Source organism: Leptodactylus fuscus, chromosome 1 (assembly GCF_031893055.1).
Source record: "Leptodactylus fuscus isolate aLepFus1 chromosome 1, aLepFus1.hap2, whole genome shotgun sequence".
In the NCBI taxonomy this organism is placed as follows: Eukaryota; Metazoa; Chordata; class Amphibia; order Anura; family Leptodactylidae; genus Leptodactylus; species Leptodactylus fuscus.
In genome coordinates, this window is record NC_134265.1 from 303,583,099 (window position 1) to 303,606,884 (window position 23,786).

General features: G+C 41.8%; 1 protein-coding gene across 1 annotated transcript in view; it reads left to right on the forward strand.

Annotated features, from left to right (window-relative positions):
- The first annotated feature begins 1,423 nt into the window (after positions 1-1,423).
- Positions 1,424-23,786, forward strand: part of TRMT9B (tRNA methyltransferase 9B (putative)) — a 29,779-nt gene continuing 7,416 nt past the window's right edge. Inside the window, exons 1-2 of the mRNA XM_075265942.1 lie at positions 1,424-1,705; positions 20,594-20,748. Of these exons, the coding sequence (XP_075122043.1) occupies positions 20,595-20,748 (154 nt within the window). The 5' untranslated portion in view covers positions 1,424-1,705; position 20,594. The remainder of the gene's footprint in view (positions 1,706-20,593; positions 20,749-23,786) is intronic.

Below are 23,786 nucleotides of genomic sequence, written 5' to 3' on the forward strand. Positions count from 1 at the left end.
CAGCCTTTCCAATGATTTGTGGCTACAGCATCAACACTACCTAATCAATGGATTTTCCTGTTATTACAAAGAAGCCAGCTGGTCAAGCCTCTCTACCTCCATACAAATGAATGAAAGTCAATGTAATCCATGCATGTGCTGGGTCCGCCAGAGCAGGATTCCTCTTTATTCTATTGTATGTAAATTCTTATATGGTTTACCATGTAATCATAAACAATGATAATCAACCTAAGCAGATAATTGGCAAAGTATAACATATACACATACCGTACACTTCTGAATGAAAATATACATTGTATACAGGGCATGTTGTATACCATCAGCCAATAAACAATTTGAGTCCTTCCATCTAAGCCCTCGTTCACATCTGCGTTTTGATTCCGTCTGGGGGAGTCCAGAATACCGAATGCAACTGCAAGCGATGTGCCATTGAAAGCACGTGGACCCCATAGACTATAATGGAGTCCGTGTGCTGGCCACAAGATCTCAGTAGGGATCATGCGGACAGGAAAGTAGTTCACAATCTACTTTCCTGCCTGCATTATTTGTGCGGGCAGCGCACGGCAAGCATACGGACCCCATTATAGTCTATAGAACAGAATACAGAACGCAGATGTGAACGGACTTTTCACGGTTCACATCTGCGTTCGAGCCATTCCGTTCTCCTTTCCACATGAAATAAGCAGAGAGTAAAGTCCTGCAAGCATCACTTTTCTCTAAGCGGAAACCACACTGACTCCATTATAGTCTATATGGGGTCTGCGGGTTTCCTTCTGGTAACCGCTTTTTAATGCATATAGGTGTCCATTTGGGGGGTCCCAAGCAGACTCCCCAAACGGAAACCCGAACGCAGATGTGAAGCGGGCCTAAAATAACCTGTATCAGTCCCTGTAACAATGATCCTTGTGATGACAGTAAAAATCTGCTGAGTCATTATATTTATTAAACATTTGTTACTTTTTATTGTTACAATTGTATTACTGTAACTTGTATTTATCAATAGCAAATATTCACTTTCAGACACAGGCTCAGAATCTTTGGACCACCAAAAGGTAATGAATTTGCATGGTTAAGTTTGATTATTTTGCTTATCATGGGATTATTACAGCTTTCATGGAGGGTTGTTACAATATGAGATGGATCTGTGAATGAGGTTAAGATCTAGTCCAATTCATGATAGGCTGAACTTGCAATGAATGCACATGACCTACATACATGCCCTCTATGGGTAGGCTGCTCCTGGCAGTATGTCTTGCTATTCCATGACATGCTTGATGGATGATGACTGAACCCTAAGAAGCTGATCCTGATATACATGCACCTTGCAGAGCTTATTATGAGAGCAAGAGGCAGGAAAAGAGAAGCAAGGTCACATGAGCAGCAGCAGCAGCAGTCCCCCACCCCCTCTCTGTCCCCGGCACATCGTGCCTCACTCTATAGCTGCCAGTGCTGAGGATTACTACAAGGAACAAGCTTCTTCCTGCTACGTCTGGAGCCAGCACACTTCCCTGCTACCCCTGTCCACCCTGCCCCTGCCCCTCTAGCAGTGGCATCATCCTGGGCACACTGACACTTTGCATGTTCAGCTGCAGCAGGAGGGTATGGAGGGGGCACAGCATGCCAATCTGTGCAGTTTGAGCTGCCATGGTCACAATGCTATGCACTGACAGCAAAACACGGTTTCCAAGGCTGGCATCAGCGGCAGGTAATACATGCATGCTATAACAGGGCTTAGTGTATGACTGTATAGGGAAGAGTGAAGAAGATGTGGTGGCAGTATGTATAAGGTACAAGTGTGCAGTGATATCCCATGTATGTCTTCAGTATGAGTATAGAGAATGCAGTGATGCCCTATGTATGTTATGAGGATGAGTACAGTGATAACCCATGTATGTCTTCAGTATGAGTACAGAGAATGCAGTGATACCCCATATATGCCATGGATATAGAGGGTACAGTGACATCCCATGTATGTCTTAAGGATCTGTACAGAGAATGTAGTAATACCCCATATATGCCATGTATATAGAGGGTACACCTGTATCCCATGTATGTATTTAGTATCAGTACAGAGAATGTAGTGATACCCCATATGTGCCATGGGTATAGAGGATGTAGTGATATCCCATGTATGTCTTCAGTATGAGTACAGAGAATGCAGTGATGCCCCAAGCCCATCTATGTGAAGAGTATAAAGGTTATAGGGATGCCCCATATATTTCAGCAGCAGAAGTTTAAAAAATGCAGTGTTTCCCCATATCTGTCATGGCTATAGAGTGTGCAGTGATGTCCCAAATATGTATTCAGTATGACTACAGAGAAAACAGTTATGCTTCATATATGTTCGGAGTATAAAGGATGTAGTGATGCCTTACCTGTGTCATCAGTATGAGATGAGGCAATAATTCCCCATAGTTGTCATGGGTAAAAAGGTTGCAGTGATATCCCATGTGTGTTTTCAATATGAATACAGAGAGTGCAGTGATGCCCCATATATGTCATGAGTGTAAAGGGTACAGTGATATCCCATATATGTATTCAGTATGAGTATAGATAATGCAGTGATGCCCCATAAATGTCATGGCTATAGAGAGGATAGTAATGCCTCATATATGTCAAGGGGAGAGAGGATACAGTGATGTCATATATATGTCTTCAATATGAGTACAGAGAATACAGTGATGCACAATATATGTCTTGAGCTCAGAAGGTGTAATGGTATCCCATCTATGTCTTCAGTATGAATATAGAGAATACAGTGATGCCTTATATATGTCATGTGTATAGAGTGTGTAGTGATGATGTCCCATGTATGTCTTAAATATGAGAATATAGTAAGCAGTGATGCTTCATATATTTCATGACTATAGAGGGTTTAGTGATGTCCCATGTATGTCTTCAGTATGAGCGTAGAGAATGCAGTGATGCTTCATATATCATGGCTATAAGGGTGCAATAATACTCCATGCATGTCTTCAGTATGGATAATGTAATGAATAATGCCACATACAGTATGGGTAGAAAGAATTCATTGATGCCCCATATGTGAGGACTACAGAGGGTGCAGTAATGTCCCATATATGTCTTCAGTACACGTAGAAAGAATTCAGTGATGCCCCATGTATGTCTTTAGTATAGGAATAGAGAAGGCAGTGATACCCCATATGTCAGAACTACAGAAATGCAGTGATGTCCCATATATGTCTTCAGTATGGGTATAAAGAATTCAGTGATGCCCCTTGTATGTTTATAGTATAGGTATAGAGAATGCAGTGATGCCCCATATGTCAAGACTATAAAAGGAACAGTGATATCCTAAGTATATTATGGCTGGGCAGGTAGGGCAGAGTGTGCAGTGATATGATATGGGATTGTGTGGTCAAGGATAGTCATCCAGTATGTAAGTCAATGACTGGTCAATAGAACGGGGGGTGTGCGCTCTGAAATGTAGCATATTTTATTATAGGGTACAGATGACCTCCAGCAAGATACATAAAGGTTATTTTAGTAAAGGATATGAATCGGAGGCTTTTTACTACCGGCAGCTGTTAAGTGATTTCTCAGCATTTATTTGGCACAGATGATGTTAACCGTGCAGGGCATGACCATGTAATAGTCTGGAAACGAGGAGATAATTTAATAGTGGAAATATATAATTAATAGGAAACATTTATAATTCAGCGGGAGTGTTTGGACATTTGGTAAATGGTGTAAGACGGTTGCAGTGAGGGCACTAGCAGCAGATGTATAATCCAGTCCAATCACATTTGGGAAATAAATTGTCTGTGTAGTGTCTGCAGCTCTATTCAGTGTAGGTATATTTATATGCTTACCCTGGAGCATCGAGGCTAAAAATATATTATGTCTTCTACTGAAGTCAAGAAGCAAAATGTGAGTATCCAGGTGTTTCTAGACAACATGACCCGTGGGAATTAGGTAAAGGATTATGATAAAAGGTGTCGTCCAGCAACCTCTCACAAATAAGCTAATGTGTGTGTCAGTGTGGCAGGAGTGTCAAAGGTTAGATTTAGTGAACGATAGGGTTAAAGTATATGTTTGATTTAAACCCCCCCCTTTTTACACGTGTCTTTTTGTATAGTCTGAGTTAAGTCCACTAACCAAAGTATATCTTTCCTATACTTTCATTACAAAGCCCCCCCTTATCTGAACCATCTATCAAAATTAATGGGACCATATTTTGCCCAGTCCCACAAGCTCGCTGTCCTGGGATAACCATTGACTCTGACTTATTCTTTAAACCACAAATCCAAACCCTCAACACCTCCTGCAGCCACCAACTCAAGAACATCCAACGAATCTGCTGCTTTCTTACCCATGAAGCTACAAAAATGCTATTCCATGCCCTCATAATCTCCCACTTAGAACAGCCTTCTCCCGGCCTCCCAGCAAATGCTCTCGCCCCCCCAGTCCACCTTAAACTGTACTCCTTGCTTAATCCACCTCTCCCCCTGTTCTTCATTGGCTGCTCCTCTCTGCTAATTCCTCCAATGGCTACCCGTGGCCCAGTGAATAGAGTTCAAAATACTAATGTTGGCATACAAAGCCATTCATAACCTGTAACTCTCCATACAGCAGGGGTCTCAAACTCGCGGCCCGCGGGCCACATGCGGCCCCCCGAACAATTTTGTGCGGCCCGCACAAGCCTAGGGACGCCGGATCCAAGTTGAATCCGGACGTTTCACCATTTTGCCCACAGGCAGTTTTATATACTGCCGGAAAGCTGACAGTGCGCTGAGTTCAGCACACTGTCGGCTTTCCCGATGTGGGCCCAGTGTGAAGAGCTTACGGTCCGGTACCGTAGCTCTTCTATGGTCAGAAGAGTGTCTCTGACACTCAGTCAGAGACGTCCTTCTTCACAGCACAGCCAATCGTGCTGTGCTGTGAGAGCCGGGAGGAACGCCCCCTCCCTCCCTGATAATGCTCGTCTATGGACGAGTACTGCGAGCAGAGGGAGGGGGCGTTCCTCCCGGCTCTCACAGCACAGCGCGATTGGCTGTGCTGTGAAGAAGGACGTCTCTGACTGAGTGTCAGAGACACTCTTCTGACCATAGAAGAGCTACGGTACCGGACTGTAAGCTCTTCACACTGGGCCCACATCGGGAAAGCCGACAGCTTTCCGGCAGTATATAGAACTGCCTGTGGGCAAAATGGTGGAAGGTCCTCTTTAAACATTGAGGTGGAATGAAGGGGCTCATGACACTGGGGGCAGACGAAGGGAGGGGGAGAACGGCATGACACTGGGGCAGAAATGGAGGGACATGAATCTGGGGGCAGAGATGGGGGGGACATGAAACTGGGGGCAGAAATGGAGGGACATGAATCTGGGGGCAGAGATGGGGGGACATGAATCTGGGGGCAGATGAAGGGTGTATATGTAACTGGGGGAAAGATGGAGGGGGGACATATAGTTAACGGGTGACTGTAGGAGGATTATACAGTGTGGGGGCACATGAAAAATGAATGGGCGGAGTCAACATAAAAGTGGGTGGAGCTAAATTTGCCGCGGTGCGGCCCGCCGACTGGCTGGGATCTTGCTCTGCGGCCCACATGCTGAGTTGAGTTTGAGACCCCTGCCATACAGTATATCTCCGACCTAATCTCCCACTACCTGCCCACAAGTAACCTCCGTTCCTCTCAAGACCTCCTACTCAGCTCTGCTCTTACCCGCTCTTCACATAACCGTCTCCAAGAATTCCCCTGCCCATCCCCCATACTCTGGAACTCACTTCCACGACATATAAGACTGACCCTCACAATCACAATATTCAAGAAGGCCCTGAAGACTCACCTGGAAAAGGCTTCTTGCAGGAGGCCGTGTGGTAGAATTCTGGTTACCATATGACTACCTAGTACTGATCAGCAGGTAACTTGAATACTGCCATATAGTACTGTAATTGTATCTGATGTGACCTCTATATGGGGCACATATAGCTCTGCTATAATATGACTGTGAACATGAGGCATTGTGTTGTAAAACCATGCTAGTATATAACCAACTGTCCAGAGTGGCCCACTATGCCACAAACACATTCATTCTCATAGATCTGTCTGTAGGCAGCACATAAAAGCAATAAAATTATTATACAATTGATGTATTAAATGGAACAGTGGTAAAGTGATAAAAGATTCCGGGATTCGTGTTCCTGTAGGCTCTGTCATGTTCACTCAGGAGGACACTGAATTACTTATTGGAGCTATAACGCAGAATGAAATTGGACTTTGTGTTCTATACCCGGCAGCCATGATAATTGCATCTTTTTCTATAATGATGCTTTATGTGAATTCATTTGCTATGGAGGTTTGAAGAAAAATGTGAGCGGTTTGTCTGCTTGGTGTATACAAAGGTTGGGCATTTGTTTATAGTGTATATGTAAGGGCGTGTTTGGCAATAATGCAACCCACTCAATTGCATGGGGCTCCAGAGATCAGGGGAGCTGAACAGCAGTGAGTTATGTTATGGCCTTAAAACATTTTTTAAAAAACAGACCACTGGATTATTCCTACAGGTAGCTGCCACTATTTTACTCACTCATTCCTGCTCCTGTCCAGGCCTGTTCCACTTCAGCCTCTAGGGGAGTCCCACAATATGTCAGTGTTCAAACATCACATGCTGACGTTGTTTAGCGTCCACATGTAGTATGTGGCATTCCCTGAAGGACGAAACAGAGACGGCCCTGGACAGGAGCGGAGATGGGTGAGTGGATATTGTTGTTACCTGTTGGAAGAATTCAACAGGTAAAGGCCTAATGTGGCAGCCATATACAATGGCAATTTACCATGTGGGGGCGGTAAAAGGGAGCAGTGTACCATGTAGGGGCCATAAAAGGGAGCAAAGCACTGTGTGGGGGCCATATGAGGGTACAGTATATTCTATGGTGAACAAACAAGTGGGAAATATACTGTGTGGGGGCTCCTTTTCTTCCAGAAAATGATTGCAAGCACAAACTCTTTGGTATTAATATCTTCATTTATTTTGCTTGCAATGAAAAAACACAAAAGAGAATGAAAAAAAAAGTCAAATCATTGATCATTTTACACAAAACTCCAAAAATGGGCCGGACAAAAGTATTGGCGCCCTCAGCCCAATACTTGGTAGCACAACCTTTAGACAAAATAACTGCGAACAACCGCTTCCGGTAACCATCAATGAGTTTCTTACAATGCTCTGCTGGAATTTTAGACCATTCTTCTATGGCAAACTGCTCCAGGTCCCTGAGATGTGAAGGGGGCCTTCTCCAAACTGCCATCAAGAGATCTCTCCACAGGTGTTCTATGGGATTCAGGTCTGGACTCATTGCTGGCCACTTTACAAGTCTCCAGTGCTTTCTCTCAAACCATTTTCTAGTGCTTTTTGAAATGTGTTTTGGGTCATTGTCCTGCTGGAAGACCCATGACCTCTGAGGGAGACCCAGCTTTCTCACACTGGGCCCTACATTATGCTGCAGAATTTGTTGGTAGTCTTCAGACTTCATAATGCCATGCACACGGTCAAGCAGTCCAGTGCCAGAGGCAGCAAAGCAACTCCAAAACATCAGGGAACCTCCGCCATGTTTGTAGGGACCGTGCCTTTTCTTTTCTTTGAAGGCCTCTTTTTTCCCCTGTAAACTCTATGTTGATGCCTTTTCCTACTTTTGTCTCATCTGACCAGAGAACATTCTTCCAAAATGTTTTTGGCTTTCTCAGGTAAGTTTTGGCAAACTCCAGCCTGGCTTTTTTATGAGGTTCTTTATCCACCATCCGCACAATCTTGCGTTGAAATCTCTCGTCAATTTTTCTTTTCCGTCCACATCTAGGGAGGTTAGCCACAGTGCCATTGGCTTTAAACTTCTTGATGACACTGCGCACGGTAGACACAGGAACATTCAGGTCTTTGGAGATGGACTTGTAGCCTTGAGATTGCTCATGCTTCCTCACAATTTTGCTTCTCAAGTCCTCAGACAGTTCTTTGGTCTTCTTTCTTTTCTCTATGCTCAATGTGGTACACACAAGGACACAGGACAGAGGTTGAGTCAACTTTAATCCATTTCAACTGGCTGCAAGTGTGATTTAGTTATTGCCACCACCTGTTAGGTGTCTCAGGTAAGTAAGAGGTGCTGTTAATTACACAAGTTAGAGAAGCATCACATGATTTTTCAAACAGTGCCAATACTTTTTTCCACCCCCTTTTTTTATGTTTGTTGTGGAATTATATCCAATTTGGCTTTTTGACAATTCTTTTTGTGGATTCCATTGAAGACTAAATTAAATGAAGATAAAAATACCAAAGAATTTGTGATTGCAATCATTTTCTGGAAGAAAATGAGTATTATCTGACAGAATTGCAGGGGTGCCAATACTTTTGGCCAACACTGTATTAGGTTTATAATATATACTGTAAGTTCCCCTTATTTGAAATCCAATGTGTCAAATTACTATCCCACATTCGCCAAAGATCAGCATTGCCCCTAGGCTAGATAAAATCTATCTATAAGCAGCCTTTGAATCTGAGAAGAAGCCTGTTATGGCAATATGTATGAATTTTAATGGTATATGTGCAATAAATCTTTCATGCATGTTGCTATAAATACAACTCTAGTGAATGCCCCAGATAAGGCCTTTAAAATGCCTGTGATGGACATGTAGGCGTTATTGTGCCTTTCTCATTCATGCGCTTCATTTTGCCCACATTGATTTAGTGCTCAATTCTCAGCAATGTATTAGATGAGATAGAAATAATGAGTGCAAACAAAGCTTATAGTTTAGACAGCGAGGCATTCATAGACAATGACACGAGGAAAGACGTGACAGGATCATAGCTCATACTTGGTAACCCTTTCACCTCTTTCCTAATGACAAAAAGACCTACGTCTTGGAGCTGTTAATTAAAATCAGCACTGAAAGACTAATTGTACTTCCTGCGTTCTGTATTGTGAACGGACTGGCAGTATTATTCATATAATTGACAGCATATACCCTGTCTTTTTCACAATAGTTATAAGAAAGAATAAACTGAAAAAATCAGGAAGCTTTCCATAGTCCACTGACTGTTAAAGGGGCAATCCAGTTTCTAGTAGTCTGAAAAGACCCCTGAGTTTAATGGGGTGTTTGTGGGGTTCATCTGCGCCCTTACTTACTGATCCCGGCTCCTGCTCACATTCGTTTACGCAAAAGAGAAAGCGCAGGCGGGCGTGAGCAGGAGCAAGGATCGGTAAGTAAATAGTGCCCGTTACCCGTTGGAGTTACTCCAGCAGGTAATGGTCTTTTAAAAAGGAGAAAAAAAAACCCCAAAAACATCAGGGGCCCATTGGGCTCTTTAATTTCTCAGGCCCTGTGGCATTGGCTACCGCTGCTACCCCCATAGTTACACCCCTGACTAGTACAACAGCCAGTGACTGGTCAGCAAAGTCCTAAAAACATTCCAAGCATTTAGGAACCTTATTATTGATTTCTTGGTTTTTGAGCATCCAACAGATGTGTCTTGTAATGGGCCACATGGTCTTACATGGCCAGTCAGTTAAACTGGGGCTGTGCTTTATATAGCTACTATATAATCTAGATGACCTGAACTTGTCACTTGTTCTCTTCCATATGAAATCTGAAAGCTATTAGAAGTGGATCCTCATATCAGCGCAAGTATATTCATCACTTAATTGGTCTTGTGAGACAAGAAATAGCATCTGTTTTTACATCAGATTGTCATATGGGAGATAGTGTTATGAGTGTCATCATTTTGCACTAGAGTAAAAGCAATGTGAGATATTTAGACCTATCGTATCTGTGCTTGTGACTAATTAAGTTCCTGCAATATGGCGGCTTTGTAAGGGTCTTTTCTACAGACAGATGTCCTGCTCGGTAATGAGCGCCCATTTACTTTCAGTATATTTAAATGAAGCCATCATTGATGGATTAGGATGAATAATTGTTAAGAGAATTTTTCCACCTGGGACATACAGGGCATATCCACAGAATATCCTTCCTGCTTGGCTATTCTTGGAAGTCCCAAAGACATGAAAGCATGAACCTGCTCATGTGCAGGATACTCTCTACTGTCTGCAGCCACAAGGCAGGGTACCTCATTTTCAAGATTGATGCAGATCCCAAATGTCAGACCTGAATCCATTAGACCTTTATGACATTTTTTGTTAGCTGATCAATGCCATATTGACATGGATCAATGAACAGGAATTAAAGGATTTGTCCAAGAGTATATATTGATGGCTTATTTTTAGGATAGGTTATCAATATTAGATTAATGGTGGTCTGAAATTTGGCTGCCAATGTACTTGGGCAGAAGCAACAGCACTGTATACTGTGTAATGGCCATTGCCATGGTACTGTTGCTCAACCATCATTCAGCATCTGCTCAGTGGGAAAGATACATGTTGGACTCCTACCTGTCTGATGTTGATGACTATGCACAAAAATAAATAATTTATTTACTGTTTATGCACATAAATACAGTAATTGTAAAAATTACATGAGGCACTCCATTTTTATAACCAGCCAAGGAAAAAAACAGCAGCCGATGACTAGTAATTTGCCCGTTGGAAGCTCCATGATTATTAGCACTTTCCAACCTAAAAATAGAAGCTGATGATACCCAGCTTTTCCCAGCACCACTGGTACATTGAGTAGTAGTAAGGGTTAGCCGTTTAGCTGGTGAACATCTAGCCATCGTGCTAGAAAACTATCAATCAGATAACTCCACTACTAAGGCATTAAAATAGTTAAGCTCTCCCCACATAACCCTCATTGACCAGTTTATTTTTTAAATGTGTTCTGACATGATCCAACATATCTGACTGAGTCCATAGGATACTGGAAACATGCAGAGAAAATACAAACATAGGCAAACAAATCAAAGGATTGATAGCAGAGTAGCAGTTTTTATACGCACATGCCCACGGCCACAAGAAAAATGGCTGCTCACACAGTAAGTAAGCGGTCATTTTCTTGTGGCCTGTGGGCATGCGCAGTCGGCTCTGCCCAGGCCCGAGTCCTACAAGTTTCACCGCCTACGCCGGAAGAAGACACAAGAAGAGTATGTTCCTGAAGAAGATGGAGGCGTCACTGGAGAGTTCTCTTGCAGCATTGGGGACGCCCCCAGTGCTGCGAGAGAACTCATTTGCATACCAGTGAAAACCAGTATATCTATGGAACGGCGGCGCAGAGAAGACATCTAAAGGTAGGAGATGAATAGCCTTTCTTAAGGCTATTCCGATGTACTAGGGAGAAAATATACCTTCTGAATGTTAGGATCCCTTTAAAGGATTGATTGTGAAGGATTAAAGTGGTTTTCTGGCCGTTATATATAGATACATGTTCAGAATGCTGTACAAAGTCATAAAAAGCCATACATACTGATCCCTTACTGGTGTCTACTTCCTGGTCCCTCACGACACACAGGAAGGGACTGCTCAGCCCTTTATGGGCCACAGTACCTGCCTCAGAGAGTGCCAAGATGGACTAGAAAACAGAGACCAGGGGATCTGAGAAGAGAGATCATGGAAGTGGCAGAGGATCAGTAGGGTGAACCCTTTAATGACAAGCCCTTGAACATACATGCAGGACACATGGCATATTATTGTGTCCCACTGCCGTGAAAAGAGTTTTTCTTGCATAATTAGACTACAAGTCATTGAAGCCAACTGTTAATGAATTGACTTCCACTTCATTAAATACTGTTCTGACCTGAGCTGAACCAATTAATAGGCTATAAGTATATACGACTAAACACAAATTCATTCAGACAATGTCACTGAAATTTTAATGAATTACTAAGAACATTTAGGTAAAACTGTATATTATACCAGGATATGAGTCTTCTGATTATTTTTGACATTCAGTTCACAGATGTTGTCACTTAGTATTCTTTTGGAGACATCTAAGCCACAAGGTCAGCCATGTAGCGTTGTGTCATGTCACATTGCTACAATCCCTCAGGCATGCATGCGCTTATCTTGCAAATATATAGATGTGTTAGGGAAAGAAAAATCAATATTTCCCTGTTTGTGCGGGATTTCAAGAGATTTAAATGCAAAAGCTTTTTGGTCATTCTACAAGGAGCACAAGAGCCCAGTGCAGTCCATCAAGTCTCTTGAGCGTCTGCCAAATGCATCCGTAAAGGATATTTTTATAGTGGTTAAGCTATAGCAATGACTCTCATAAGAATGGATCAGAATGACAATGGCTTTGAACAAATATGAAGAACGAAATACGCTATTTATATATTTTGGACAAGTCATCCAATATTAAGAGCCCTTTTTGATGGTGTTCCCATTTTACCCCTTAAAAGGAACATATTTCCAATTTTTTTTATTATTTATTTATATAATTTGCGGTAGAGATGAGTAGGGGAGCCAAGTTTATTCTACAGTCTTTTGCTGCTATAGTTTTGCTTTGTGTAAAGCAGCCATTTGTAGCTGTCAATATGTCAACTAGTTTTCCAGAAAGTCTTCAAAATTGCCTAGTGACTTAACCACTTCTTTACACATTTTCAGTTCTGAGAGCCTTTAGTTTAGTTTTGTTTAGTAATTTTATCCCTACACTTTTTGATAATGGTATGCAAAAGGCCGGCAACATAATGTGGTGCTTAGAGATGAACGAACACTAAAATGTCGAAATCCGATTCGAACAGCCGCACACTGTTCGACTGTTCGAATGGATTTCGAACCCCATTATAGTCTATGGGGGAAATGCTCGTTTCAGGGATACGCAAAATTCAATAAAATCATACTTACCAAGTCCACGAGTGACGGTCGGGCTGGATTCTGCTTGAAGTCTTCTCCTAGCGCAGGGTCCCCGAGTCTTCTTCTGGGTGGAATTCACTCTGTCTAGGCATCCGGCCTAGGCAGAGCCGACTGCGCATGCACAGTCGGCTCTGCCCAGGCCCGACGCCTGAGCAGAGCCGACTGCACATGCGCATGTATGCACATGCATGTCCGCGCATGCGCAGTCAGCTCTGCCTAGGCCGGATGCCTAGGCAGAGTGAATTCCACCCGGAAGAAGACGCGGGGACGCAGCGTGGAGAAGACTTCGGAAAGGTAAGGGGGCGTTCACACTACCGTCTGTGTCCGACAGGTAGTGTCCGCTCCTAGTGTCCGTTCAAAATCTCGCACGGACATTAGGAGCCGACACTAGCTGTGTCCGTGACACTTGTCATTCACTTAAATGGTGATCGGGTGCGTTCTTTTGCACTCCGTGCCCTTCCTTCACTGTCCGCATGTAAAGATGTCCGACTTTTCAAGCGGACAGAAAAACTCGACATGTCAGGTTTTTCTGACACCCGATCGCACCTGAACGCACCCGATCGCCATTTAAGTGAATGACAAGTGTCACGGACGCAGCTAGTGTCCGCTCCTAATGTCCATGCGAGATTTTGAATGGACACTAGGAGCGGACACTACCTGTCGGACACAGACGGTAGTGTGAACGCCTCCTTAGAGAAGAACCAGCGTTGATGGGCAGAATGTATAGCATTCTGCCCATCAACGCTGGTTCTGCATTGAACCTTAAACTTCGAACAGCTAGTAGTGTTCAATCGAGTACAAGTATTTAGAATACCGTAGTATTCGATCAAACACCTACTCGATCGAACACTACTCGCTCATCTCTAGTGGTGCTATTTTCTAATAACATTTTGTTTCCTTCTCATTGATCTGATTGTACAGTTTGGAAGGAATGACACAATCCTGGAAATCTTATCCAGGTGGTCTACTACATACCAAATAGAGAATACAGTCCAATTCTTTCCCCTGTGCACCATTTTTATAGTCTAGATTGCACAGTGTGTAGGAAAATATTTCATATGGCACTTTGAATCCCACTCTCCAGGCTCATCTAATTACCGTTTTTTTGGAACGAGACATAAGTTTCAGAATATGACAACCACCATGATCTCTTATCGGAGATTGTAAACCACCCATTAGCTGATCAGCAGGGCACTTTACCCTCTGCATGATTCTAAAAATGAGATCTCTGCAGTTAGTGCATTTAAAGTTAAAAGGCAATTGGGATGAAAAGGAAAGGATAATCGTCCTTTCATCCCCCCAGTTACATAGACGACATCCTCTTGATATCAGATAAAGACCACTCTGAAGGTAAAAGCTTCTTAATATAATTTTCTGTCCTTTTGCCTAGCATCATTTTGCTTTCTATGGTTCAACAGTATGCTGAGAAGTTTTACTTAACCTGAAAAATGTTATTCATTGTCTGTTTGTGAACAATACAGGATTCTCAGGTTTAGGTTTTCAAGTACACAGCTGTTTCTCAGAACGTGTATTCGTACAGCAATGAATTCTGTATTTAATACATCAATGTAGATCCTAGGGGTTATAACAGAGCCTTGCTGGGCCTCTCTGGCAAACACTCTGCTATCAGGACATAGTTATGTAATGTGAGGTTCAGGCTATAAGGAACTCATGCCATGCAGACCCATAGAAGTATATTGAAACTGATGATCTTTATGTCCAGGATCAGAACAATGGACTGAAAAGCTGATAAATGACTGATACAGACAGAGCAACTTCCATCTGCATTTGTTTCCATTTTCATGTTGTTTTTTAAAGCAGAAAAAGTCCTGCATGTAAGAATTTAACTTCCGTCTATGGCAGAATTATTTTCAATATACAGTGACTGGAGATGGATATAGATGAAGAGCGCTCTATCTTAATAAGTTATTCTATTGGCTTTTCATTCTGTTGTTCTGATCTTATGATGGATCACAACAATGCACTGTAATGAGAGCAGTGTGAACATATCTTTAAAGTAAATCTCCATTGTAATTATTCATTAGGCAACAATCCAGACATCCTAATGAATATCTTATATACCCTTGTGTCCTAAGTAGCAGCCACTGTATATCTAAAACTACCTGGTCACAAACTCCCTTTTTAGAGTTCTCCAGTTCCTTTACAAACAACCTTCTCTTTGATCCAAAATACTGACCCCAAAAATTCAACTCATCAAATGATTTCTCTTGCTGCTATTCCTCATTACCCCATTTCTTAGTATTTTAGCATGTCATTTTAATTTATTTTTTTTATTATTGTGTAGATGGTTGTCTAGTGACCATTTTTTAACATACTTTATTAACCTATTTAACATCCTTTTACTAGAAAACAGGCTGTAAAGTTCTGACAATACTTTAACTGATCATTGCCAGGGAGAATCTGTATACTGTGTGTTGGTGTAGCAGTTACCAAGGAAGAGAGGGTCACAGCTATATCTGCAGTTTTATTCCAACTGGAACAGTGGTTCTGATGTCATATTAAAGCTTAGATTCTTAGCCTTCATATGCTGCAAAGACTGAAGTTCTAGCTTAAAAAAAAAAGAAGAGATTTAACTAGTTAAATGTGCTGTTGGGAATGCATATACTACTCACATCCCTAACTGTGTCTTTAATGTGTAAGTGAACTTCAGTAGTATGGCTGAGGAGAACATGTTTTGCAATATACTTTATAAAAATGCCTGTGTTTTTAAGCATTACTCCTGTCTTTACTTCCTATCCTGTGGACTACACAAGCAGATTAGTAGAAGCAGGGGGTAGAAGGAGAAGGAGACAGACAGAAATATTAAGTTTTCTACAGCATAATATAATAATTCTGAATAAGAATGATTCTTAATTCATACTAAGAATAATTCTGTTCAGGGGAATGAATAATAATTCATAATAAACTGTGTTGTGCTGTGAAAGAGAAATTTCTCTCTATAGTGCAGATGTCTCTCTGCTTTGAAGCACTGGTCTATTTGGTATAAATTTGGAGATACAGCTATTGGAATTGATCTCCCATTTTCACAACTGCTATGTTTGTATATACTGACAATAAACAGCGTGTCCGGACTCTCCCTGGCAATACGAATCTAGAGCGGAAGTAATATAGGTTAGTAAAGTATATTATAAAACTCTTCACCAAACAACCACCTATAGTAGTAAAAACAAAAATGAAACGCCACTTACACTTTAATGCACTGGGGACTCTCTCAGCTTCTTCTAGCCTTAGAGGACTCTTTTTTTGAATGCACAAAGCTCCATAAGGAGCACTTCTGAAAAGATTTCTTTTCATGAACTATAGAAGGTCTCAGTGGTTTTTGTGAGTCCAGCGCTGATAGAAATGCTGGACTTTATACAACTTGAAAGGGATATGCATTTGATGTATCTCTTGGCTCTTGCAGTCAATTTCAGTGATCTGTGAATTTCTCGAGCTCAGTGTTGTCTGATTCTTTGTGCTTGTTAAGAAGAGTACAAATACCATATAATCTCCAATGACAGATGTGGACCATCAGACTTTAACATGTAAGAAATGTAGCAGTTCTCTACAAGCTGGGGAATATTGGAGCTCTAAGCCTTACAGAGTTAATAATTTTACAGCCATTTGTACCATCATATTTGAAGTGAATGATACTCTTTGACTATTACACTACTGAGCAATCCTTTTAGTTAAATATGACTACTCACTTCTATGAATACTATTATATTTTCTAAAGTGCCAGAGTGTCAAGGTCTTCCAGATTCAGTGGATGAATTGAGCAGACAAAAACTGATGATTGTCCTTAAAGCAACAATATAAATTTTACATTAAATCCATAATCTTATTTAAAATACCTGGTGCCTTCCATGTTAAAGGGAGTCTGTCAGCACTAAATTGAGATATAAACTAATAACATTACCTTGTAGGGCTGTTTACAGTTTACAATTATGTATTTCTTATTCAGGACCATTGTTCCATTCTTGTAAAAATCGTCCTATGCAAATGAGCAGAAAAGGACTTTAGGGGTTTTGCTTTCCATCAATGGGGTTTAGGGGCATTGCTTTCCATCAATAGGCTTTACCATCTGCTGCCCCCTAACTGTACTGTGCATGTGTGATGATGATGTACTGCCCTCATCTGAAGACAATAAAATTCAGACCTTTGTTCCATCTCCATTAAACGTTACAGTTGCAATTACCTACTCAATATATTCACCAATATATACTTTACTTCTCATTGCATCCACCAAAAGCCAAATGTCTTTCAGGTTGGCAGATGCTGAAGCAAAATTATACCCAATTCTATATTACCATAGTCCACTCCTTAGGGTCCATTCGCATGGTGGAAAATGGTGAGGAATTTGGTGAGGAATTTCATTGCTGAAAAATAAAGCCTCCCATTGACTTCAATGGGTTCCTTTTTTTGCTAGCAGACGTCAATGGGAGGCGTTTTTTTCAGCGCTGAAATTCCACACCAAATTTCTCACCATTTTCCTCCATGTGAATGGACCCTTAGTGGAAAGCACTAACTTCTATTTTCCCATTGCTTTGTTAATAATATTCTTCTTAATGCCGGTCCTAAGTATTTTGTGATTGTGTTTCTCACACCATCAGTTTATTTCTATAGTGGAATGAAAGAAATTTTCTGAGAGAAGTACTCAGTAGTTGATACCTTTTTTAATGGCTAACTCAAAAAGTTTTTGATGACATATTTCGAACTTTCGGGACTACTATAAAGGTCCCTTCATCAGGATGGTATAACACAATGTCTGAAGGTAGGCATATATACAGAGAAATGGAGTGTTAGATGCAAAATAGATGGAAAACAGAACATAAACAGTTTTTTTAAAAAAAACACATATATATCAGTTCACAGGAAAGTTCTCTGGGTTTATGGCTTCTTTAATCAGTGACGTGGTGTCTAGTGGTTATAAAAGGCCATAAAACCCTGGGCCCTGTTTAAACCTTGTTGGAGAGTGTTAAAGTTCACCATAAGTTTAAATTCCCATATGAGGCGATCTTTTCTGTCTCTGAAATTCCCCCTTAGTACCAGGATCTTCATATCCTGGGTCATATTATGATTTTGATTACAGAAGTGTTTTGGCACCGGGAGGTCCATTCTTTGCTCTCTAATCATATGTCTGTGTGAGTTCATCCTCATCCTAAGTGACTGTCCTGTCTCACCTACATACAGGCCCTCAGGACACTTAGTACACAATATCAAATACACTACATTAGGTGTGCTGCAGGTGAAGTTACCTGGGATCTTGTAGTGTCGATCAGAGTTCGGGAAGGGCCATAAAATCTCTGAGAAATAATAACGACATCATCATTAAACCAGCGGACAAGGGGGGTGCTATAGTCATGATGAACACATCAGACTACATACAGGAGGCACACAGACAGCTGAATGACACACACTACTACTCCAAGTTGGATTCAGACCCCACAGTGGAATACTCCAAAAAACTAAAAACGGTGATCTCCGGTCTATCTGATGGAGCCAAAGGCCTAAGCAGCCTCATACCAGCAAGTCCAAGGACAGGGACTTTTTATATGCTTCCAAAACTGCACAAACCTGGGAACCCAGGGAGACCGATCATCTCATGTGTTGGGACTCTTACTGAACAGATCTCTGGATGGGTGGAGGGCATCCTCAAACCTTTAGTGAAAGATACAGCCAGCTACCTACAGGATACTACAGACCTATTAAATAAACTATCTAATATAGGTCCCCTTCCAGATGGAACCATCCTAGCCACCATGGATGTAGAATCCTTGTACTCCAACATCCCACACCAGGATGGTTTAAACGCCTGCCAGTTTTTCATGGAAAGACAAGGTATTAATGCTGAAGCTGTGGTGAAACTCACAAAATTCATCCTCACCCACAATTACTTCTCTTTTGGTGACTGTATCTACCTACAGCAGACCAGCACTGCAATGGGGAGCAAAATGGCACCACAGTACGCTAATCTCTTCATGGCCAAGCTTGAGAGTGACTTCCTATCCACCTGCACCACCAGGCCTCTGGCCTACTACCGTTTCATTGACGATATCCTAATCATTTGGACTGGGTCTGAACAACAGCTGAAAACCTTCCATGAACAATTCAACCAGTTCCATCCCACCATCAACCTGACGCTCAATCACTCCTTCTCAGAAATAAACTTCCTAGACACAGTCATCAAGATACAGGACAACAAAATTGAGACATCACTGTATCGGAAGCCGATTGACCGCCCTACCTACCTAAGATGGGATAGCTTTCATCCGAAACACATAAAGAAATCCATTGTCTACAGCCAAGCCATCAGATACCATCGCATATGTTCAGACCCGGTGGACAGAGACAAGCACATTGGGGGCCTCAAAAACACATTCTTGAGGCAGGGCTACCATCCAAGAACAATTGATAACCAAATCACCAGGGCCACCAGAACGCCAAGATCAGAGTTATTAAAATACAATACTAAACAGGAGAACACTCGGGTGCCCCTGGTTGTCACATATAACCCCCACCTGGAGACGCTGAGAGGAATTACACGCAAATTACATTCACTACTGCAAAAAGACAACCATCTAAAATCCATATTTCCAGAACCCCCTCTCCTGTGTTACAGACAGCCACCAAACCTCAGGAATATGATTATTAGCAGCTCACTGTCACCTCCAACTAACAAAGGAACATTTCCATGTGGAAATAACAGGTGCAAAACCTGCCCACACATACTGACTACGGACAAAATAAAGATCCCAAACTCCGATCGACACTACAAGATCCCAGGTAACTTCACCTGCAGCACACCTAATGTAGTGTATTTGATATTGTGTACTAAGTGTCCTGAGGGCCTGTATGTAGGTGAGACAGGACAGTCACTTAGGATGAGGATGAACTCACACAGACATACGATTAGAGAGCAAAGAATGGACCTCCCGGTGCCAAAACACTTCTGTAATCAAAATCATAATATGACCCAGGATATGAAGATCCTGGTACTAAGGGGGAATTTCAGAGACAGAAAAGATCGCCTCATATGGGAATTTAAACTTATGGTGAACTTTAACACTCTCCAACAAGGTTTAAACAGGGCCCAGGGTTTTATGGCCTTTTATAACCACTAGACACCACGTCACTGATTAAAGAAGCCATAAACCCAGAGAACTTTCCTGTGAACTGATATATATGTGTTTTTTTTTTTTTTAAAAAAACTGTCTATGTTCTGTTTTCCATCTATTTTGCATCTAACATTCCATTTCTCTGTATATATATGCCTACCTTCAGACATTGTGTTATACCATCCTGATGAAGGGACCTTTATAGTAGTCCCGAAAGCTCGAAATATGTCATCAAAAACTTTTTGAGTTAGCCATTAAAAAAGGTATCAACTACTGAGGACTTCTCTCAGAAAATTTCTTTCATTTCACATCCACTGGCTAACACGGTACAAGGATATATATTTTTTCTTTTCTATAGTGGGTGATTCTGAGAAGGCACTGTATGATATACAGTGGTATATGACAGTCTGTATGAACGGCAGATATGCTGCGAGACTTCCATGGTGTGCCTGGTGAATGTAAAACTGAAGTGTTATGTGAACAGAGCATTACATATTATAAATGATTTAAAACATATTAATTTTCCACTTTCTTTAAACTGTACCTACTGTTTATATAGATTAAAAGTCAAATATAATAGTCTATAATATGGAGGATTATGGGATAGTGGTATCAGAAAAGTCATAGAAATCCATTTTCTGATCGTTATCCAATTTGGCGAACATTCAAGATAACTGAATAGCGTGCCAAAGGTGAACGTAATTAATTGTTGTTGGTCTTTGCTAGCATGGACTATGAAGCTGCCCAGCTGGAGAATCAACATGTCCACAGTGTGTATGAGAGCACAGCCCCATACTTCAATGAAGTGCAGAGTAAAGCGTGGCCAAAGGTTCGACAGTTTCTACTGGAGCAAAAGCCAGGCAGTCTCGTTGTTGATATAGGTAAGCATAAGCCTTTATTAGTTTGTTACTAGACATTTAGGTGACCATTTAAGTGACCTACTTGTCGTGGGACAGCCGGGGTTAGGAATTTGCTATAATCTACTCTGAGTTCTCATATTTTGTTTGGTCTACATTTCTTTTTATTAAATGTACTTGAGCATGACACGTATACATACTGACTGAGTAGGAGATACAGAAACACCTGAGCACAGGAAATGGCAACTTACAGTATATAGTAAATGTAATAGGTACATTTTCATTAATATTACTATGTGACACCTTGCACAGGACAAGCTATATATAATACAGTATGTTGTCTTTATTATATAGGTGGTTGCCATTATAACACCAAATATATATACACTATGTGGTCAAAAGTATCCAGACACCTGGCTGAAAATGACTTACAAGTTGGTGGCGCCCTCCATCGGTAATGCTGGAATTCAATATGGTGTTGGCCCACCCTTAGCCTTGATGACAGCTTCCACTCTCGCAGGCATACGTTCTATCAGGTGCTGGAAGGTTTCTTGGGGAATGGCAGCCCATTCTTCACAGAGTGCTGCACTGAGGAGAGGTATCGATCTAGGTCGGTGAGGCCTGGCATGAAGTTGGCGTTCCAAAACATCTCAAAGGTGTTCTATAGGATTCAAGTCAGGACTCTGTGCAGGCCAGTCCATTACAGAGAAGTTATTGTCGTGTAACCACTCCGCCACAGGCTGTGCAGTATGAACAGGTGCTCGATCGTGTTGAAAGATGCAATCGCCATCCCCAAATTGCTCTTCAACAGTGGGAAGCAAGAAGGTGTTTAAAACATCAATGTAGGCCTGTGCTCTGATAGTGCCACGCAAAACAACTAGGGGTGCAAGCCCCCTCCATTACCGATGGAGGGCGCCACGAACTTGTAAGTCATTTTCAGCCAGGTGTCTGGATACTTTTGATCACATAGTGTATATACAGTATGTATAATTTTTTTTAGTTATGTTTTGCAACTTTTGCACAGTTAAAGAGATTATGCTATCGCACATATTTATCCTCTATCCATAAGATAGAACATAAATTGCTGATCCATGAGGGTCTGACTGCTGAGACCTCTAATAATCATGAGAACAGGGGTGTGAATGCAGGTGCAGGAAACGCCATCGAACCATGTGGTGGACAACCATGTGCCTCCACTCCCATTCACTTCAATGAGAGCACCATTGAACATGCGGAAAGGAAAGCTCTTCACAATCTACTTTCCTGTCCATATGACTTGTGCGGAGATCTCGCGGTAAGCACACGGACCTCATTATAGTTTATGGGGTCTGTGTGCTTTTACTGCACACTGCTTGCAAAAGTGTTCAGTAGTCTATTCAGGGGGTTCCCATGCGGACTCCCCGAATGGATTACCAATCGCAGATGTGAACCAAGGTTGAGCTGTTTCCGGGACTTCCATTGAAGTGAATGGGAGCTTGGATGCGTCTCCATCCACAAGTTAATTTGGAGAGAGAAAAAATATGACCCTTTAAAACACTGTTTTTACAAAATAATTTGTTTTTGTATCCTGTTCCAAGAGCCTGTTTAATACTGCTTTTATAAGGTGAGATGAACGCAAAACAACTATTTTCAGCATTTACTTGTGGGATAAACTAGTTACCGATGCAACAATACCAATAATACCAATAAAACATTATGTAAAAATATTGCTTTGCATAAATTTTTGTGTAAAACCACTTTTGCGCTCTGGTGAGCATCCACCATGAGACCTGAGGGGCTTAATAAGAAGGTGATATAGGTGCAGAAGAGTAATTAGATGAGCCCCTCTAACCACTCCTTGTCTGGTATAAGACCCACCATATGTGATCAGAGAACAATTATCACAGATCATAGATCCTTCCCCTCTCCTTGCACAGCCTTCCCCTCAGCTCATTCAGCTCTGGGGTCTGAAGAGGCCCCAGGGTGTAATAATAGCAGTTCCACTTCAGATGTGTTTGGTCCGAACAAAACTGCCAGGGACAAACTTTACGAGACGAGGTTTACCCTGAAAATAGTCTCAGTGCTGCTGCCCTGCTTACCTGTCTCCCATCCTGCTCATGGCTGTCTCTGCTTCCTCCTCCAACTCCAGGAAGTCCCGTGCATTATGCTGAATAGAGTCAGCAACGTTTTCACACTGTTCAGCATCTGGACATGATATGAGATGCATGGGGCCCCCTGGAGGGCTGAAGAGCAAGCAAAGGCAGTCATTGGCAGTAGTCGGGATCAGTAAGTAAATAACGGCCATTACCTGCTGGAGTAGCCAGTCTGGTACGGCAGTAGTTCCCCCGCTGGGCACAGCTCATCTCCAGACCACCCTGGCCGCGGCCAAATTTGCCAATTTTAACAAAGCTAATAGTAGCAAAAAAAAAACAAAACAAAAAAATTGGTAAACTTGACACATGCCATTGTTTGACTTTAAATAGTTTGTTCGCTTGTCTTGACAGTTTTGTAACGTGTCCTTATAACTGGGAGGGGTCTCTAAGACCAGCCAAATGTGGCACATTTATTAGGGACGTGTGCTACTTTTGAAGCAAAATATTGGCGTAAATGTAAATCGCCATGTGATTTAGCAGAGAGAACTATATCTACGGTAATCTGCCACCTTTGTCATCATTTTTGGTGACACACAAATTCATGCATTGTATATCTCCCCTACATTGTGTGTTGTAAATGAACCTTTGTGTATGTCACAGTAATGGTTAGGAAATCATTTGTACGTGAGTTTCGGATTCTTAGCAGATATTTCTCTGGCTCCAGCCACCTGAGCACTGAGTAATAGCAGCCTCCCCTGAACAATGACAGAAATAGACAATAGATAAAAATAGTCTGGGATGTGTTACAGTGCCGCGCTGACACTTTAGTAAGCACGATCTCCCCTGCATGAAGAATGAGCGATCGTTTCTTACACAATAACAAGTGATAGGAACATTTAGAAGAGTAGAAATAATAACGGAGGAGACAGACCCTGCTAATGAATGCAGCGAGTTTTATAGTCTAGATATTTCAGCTATTTTCTATTTCAG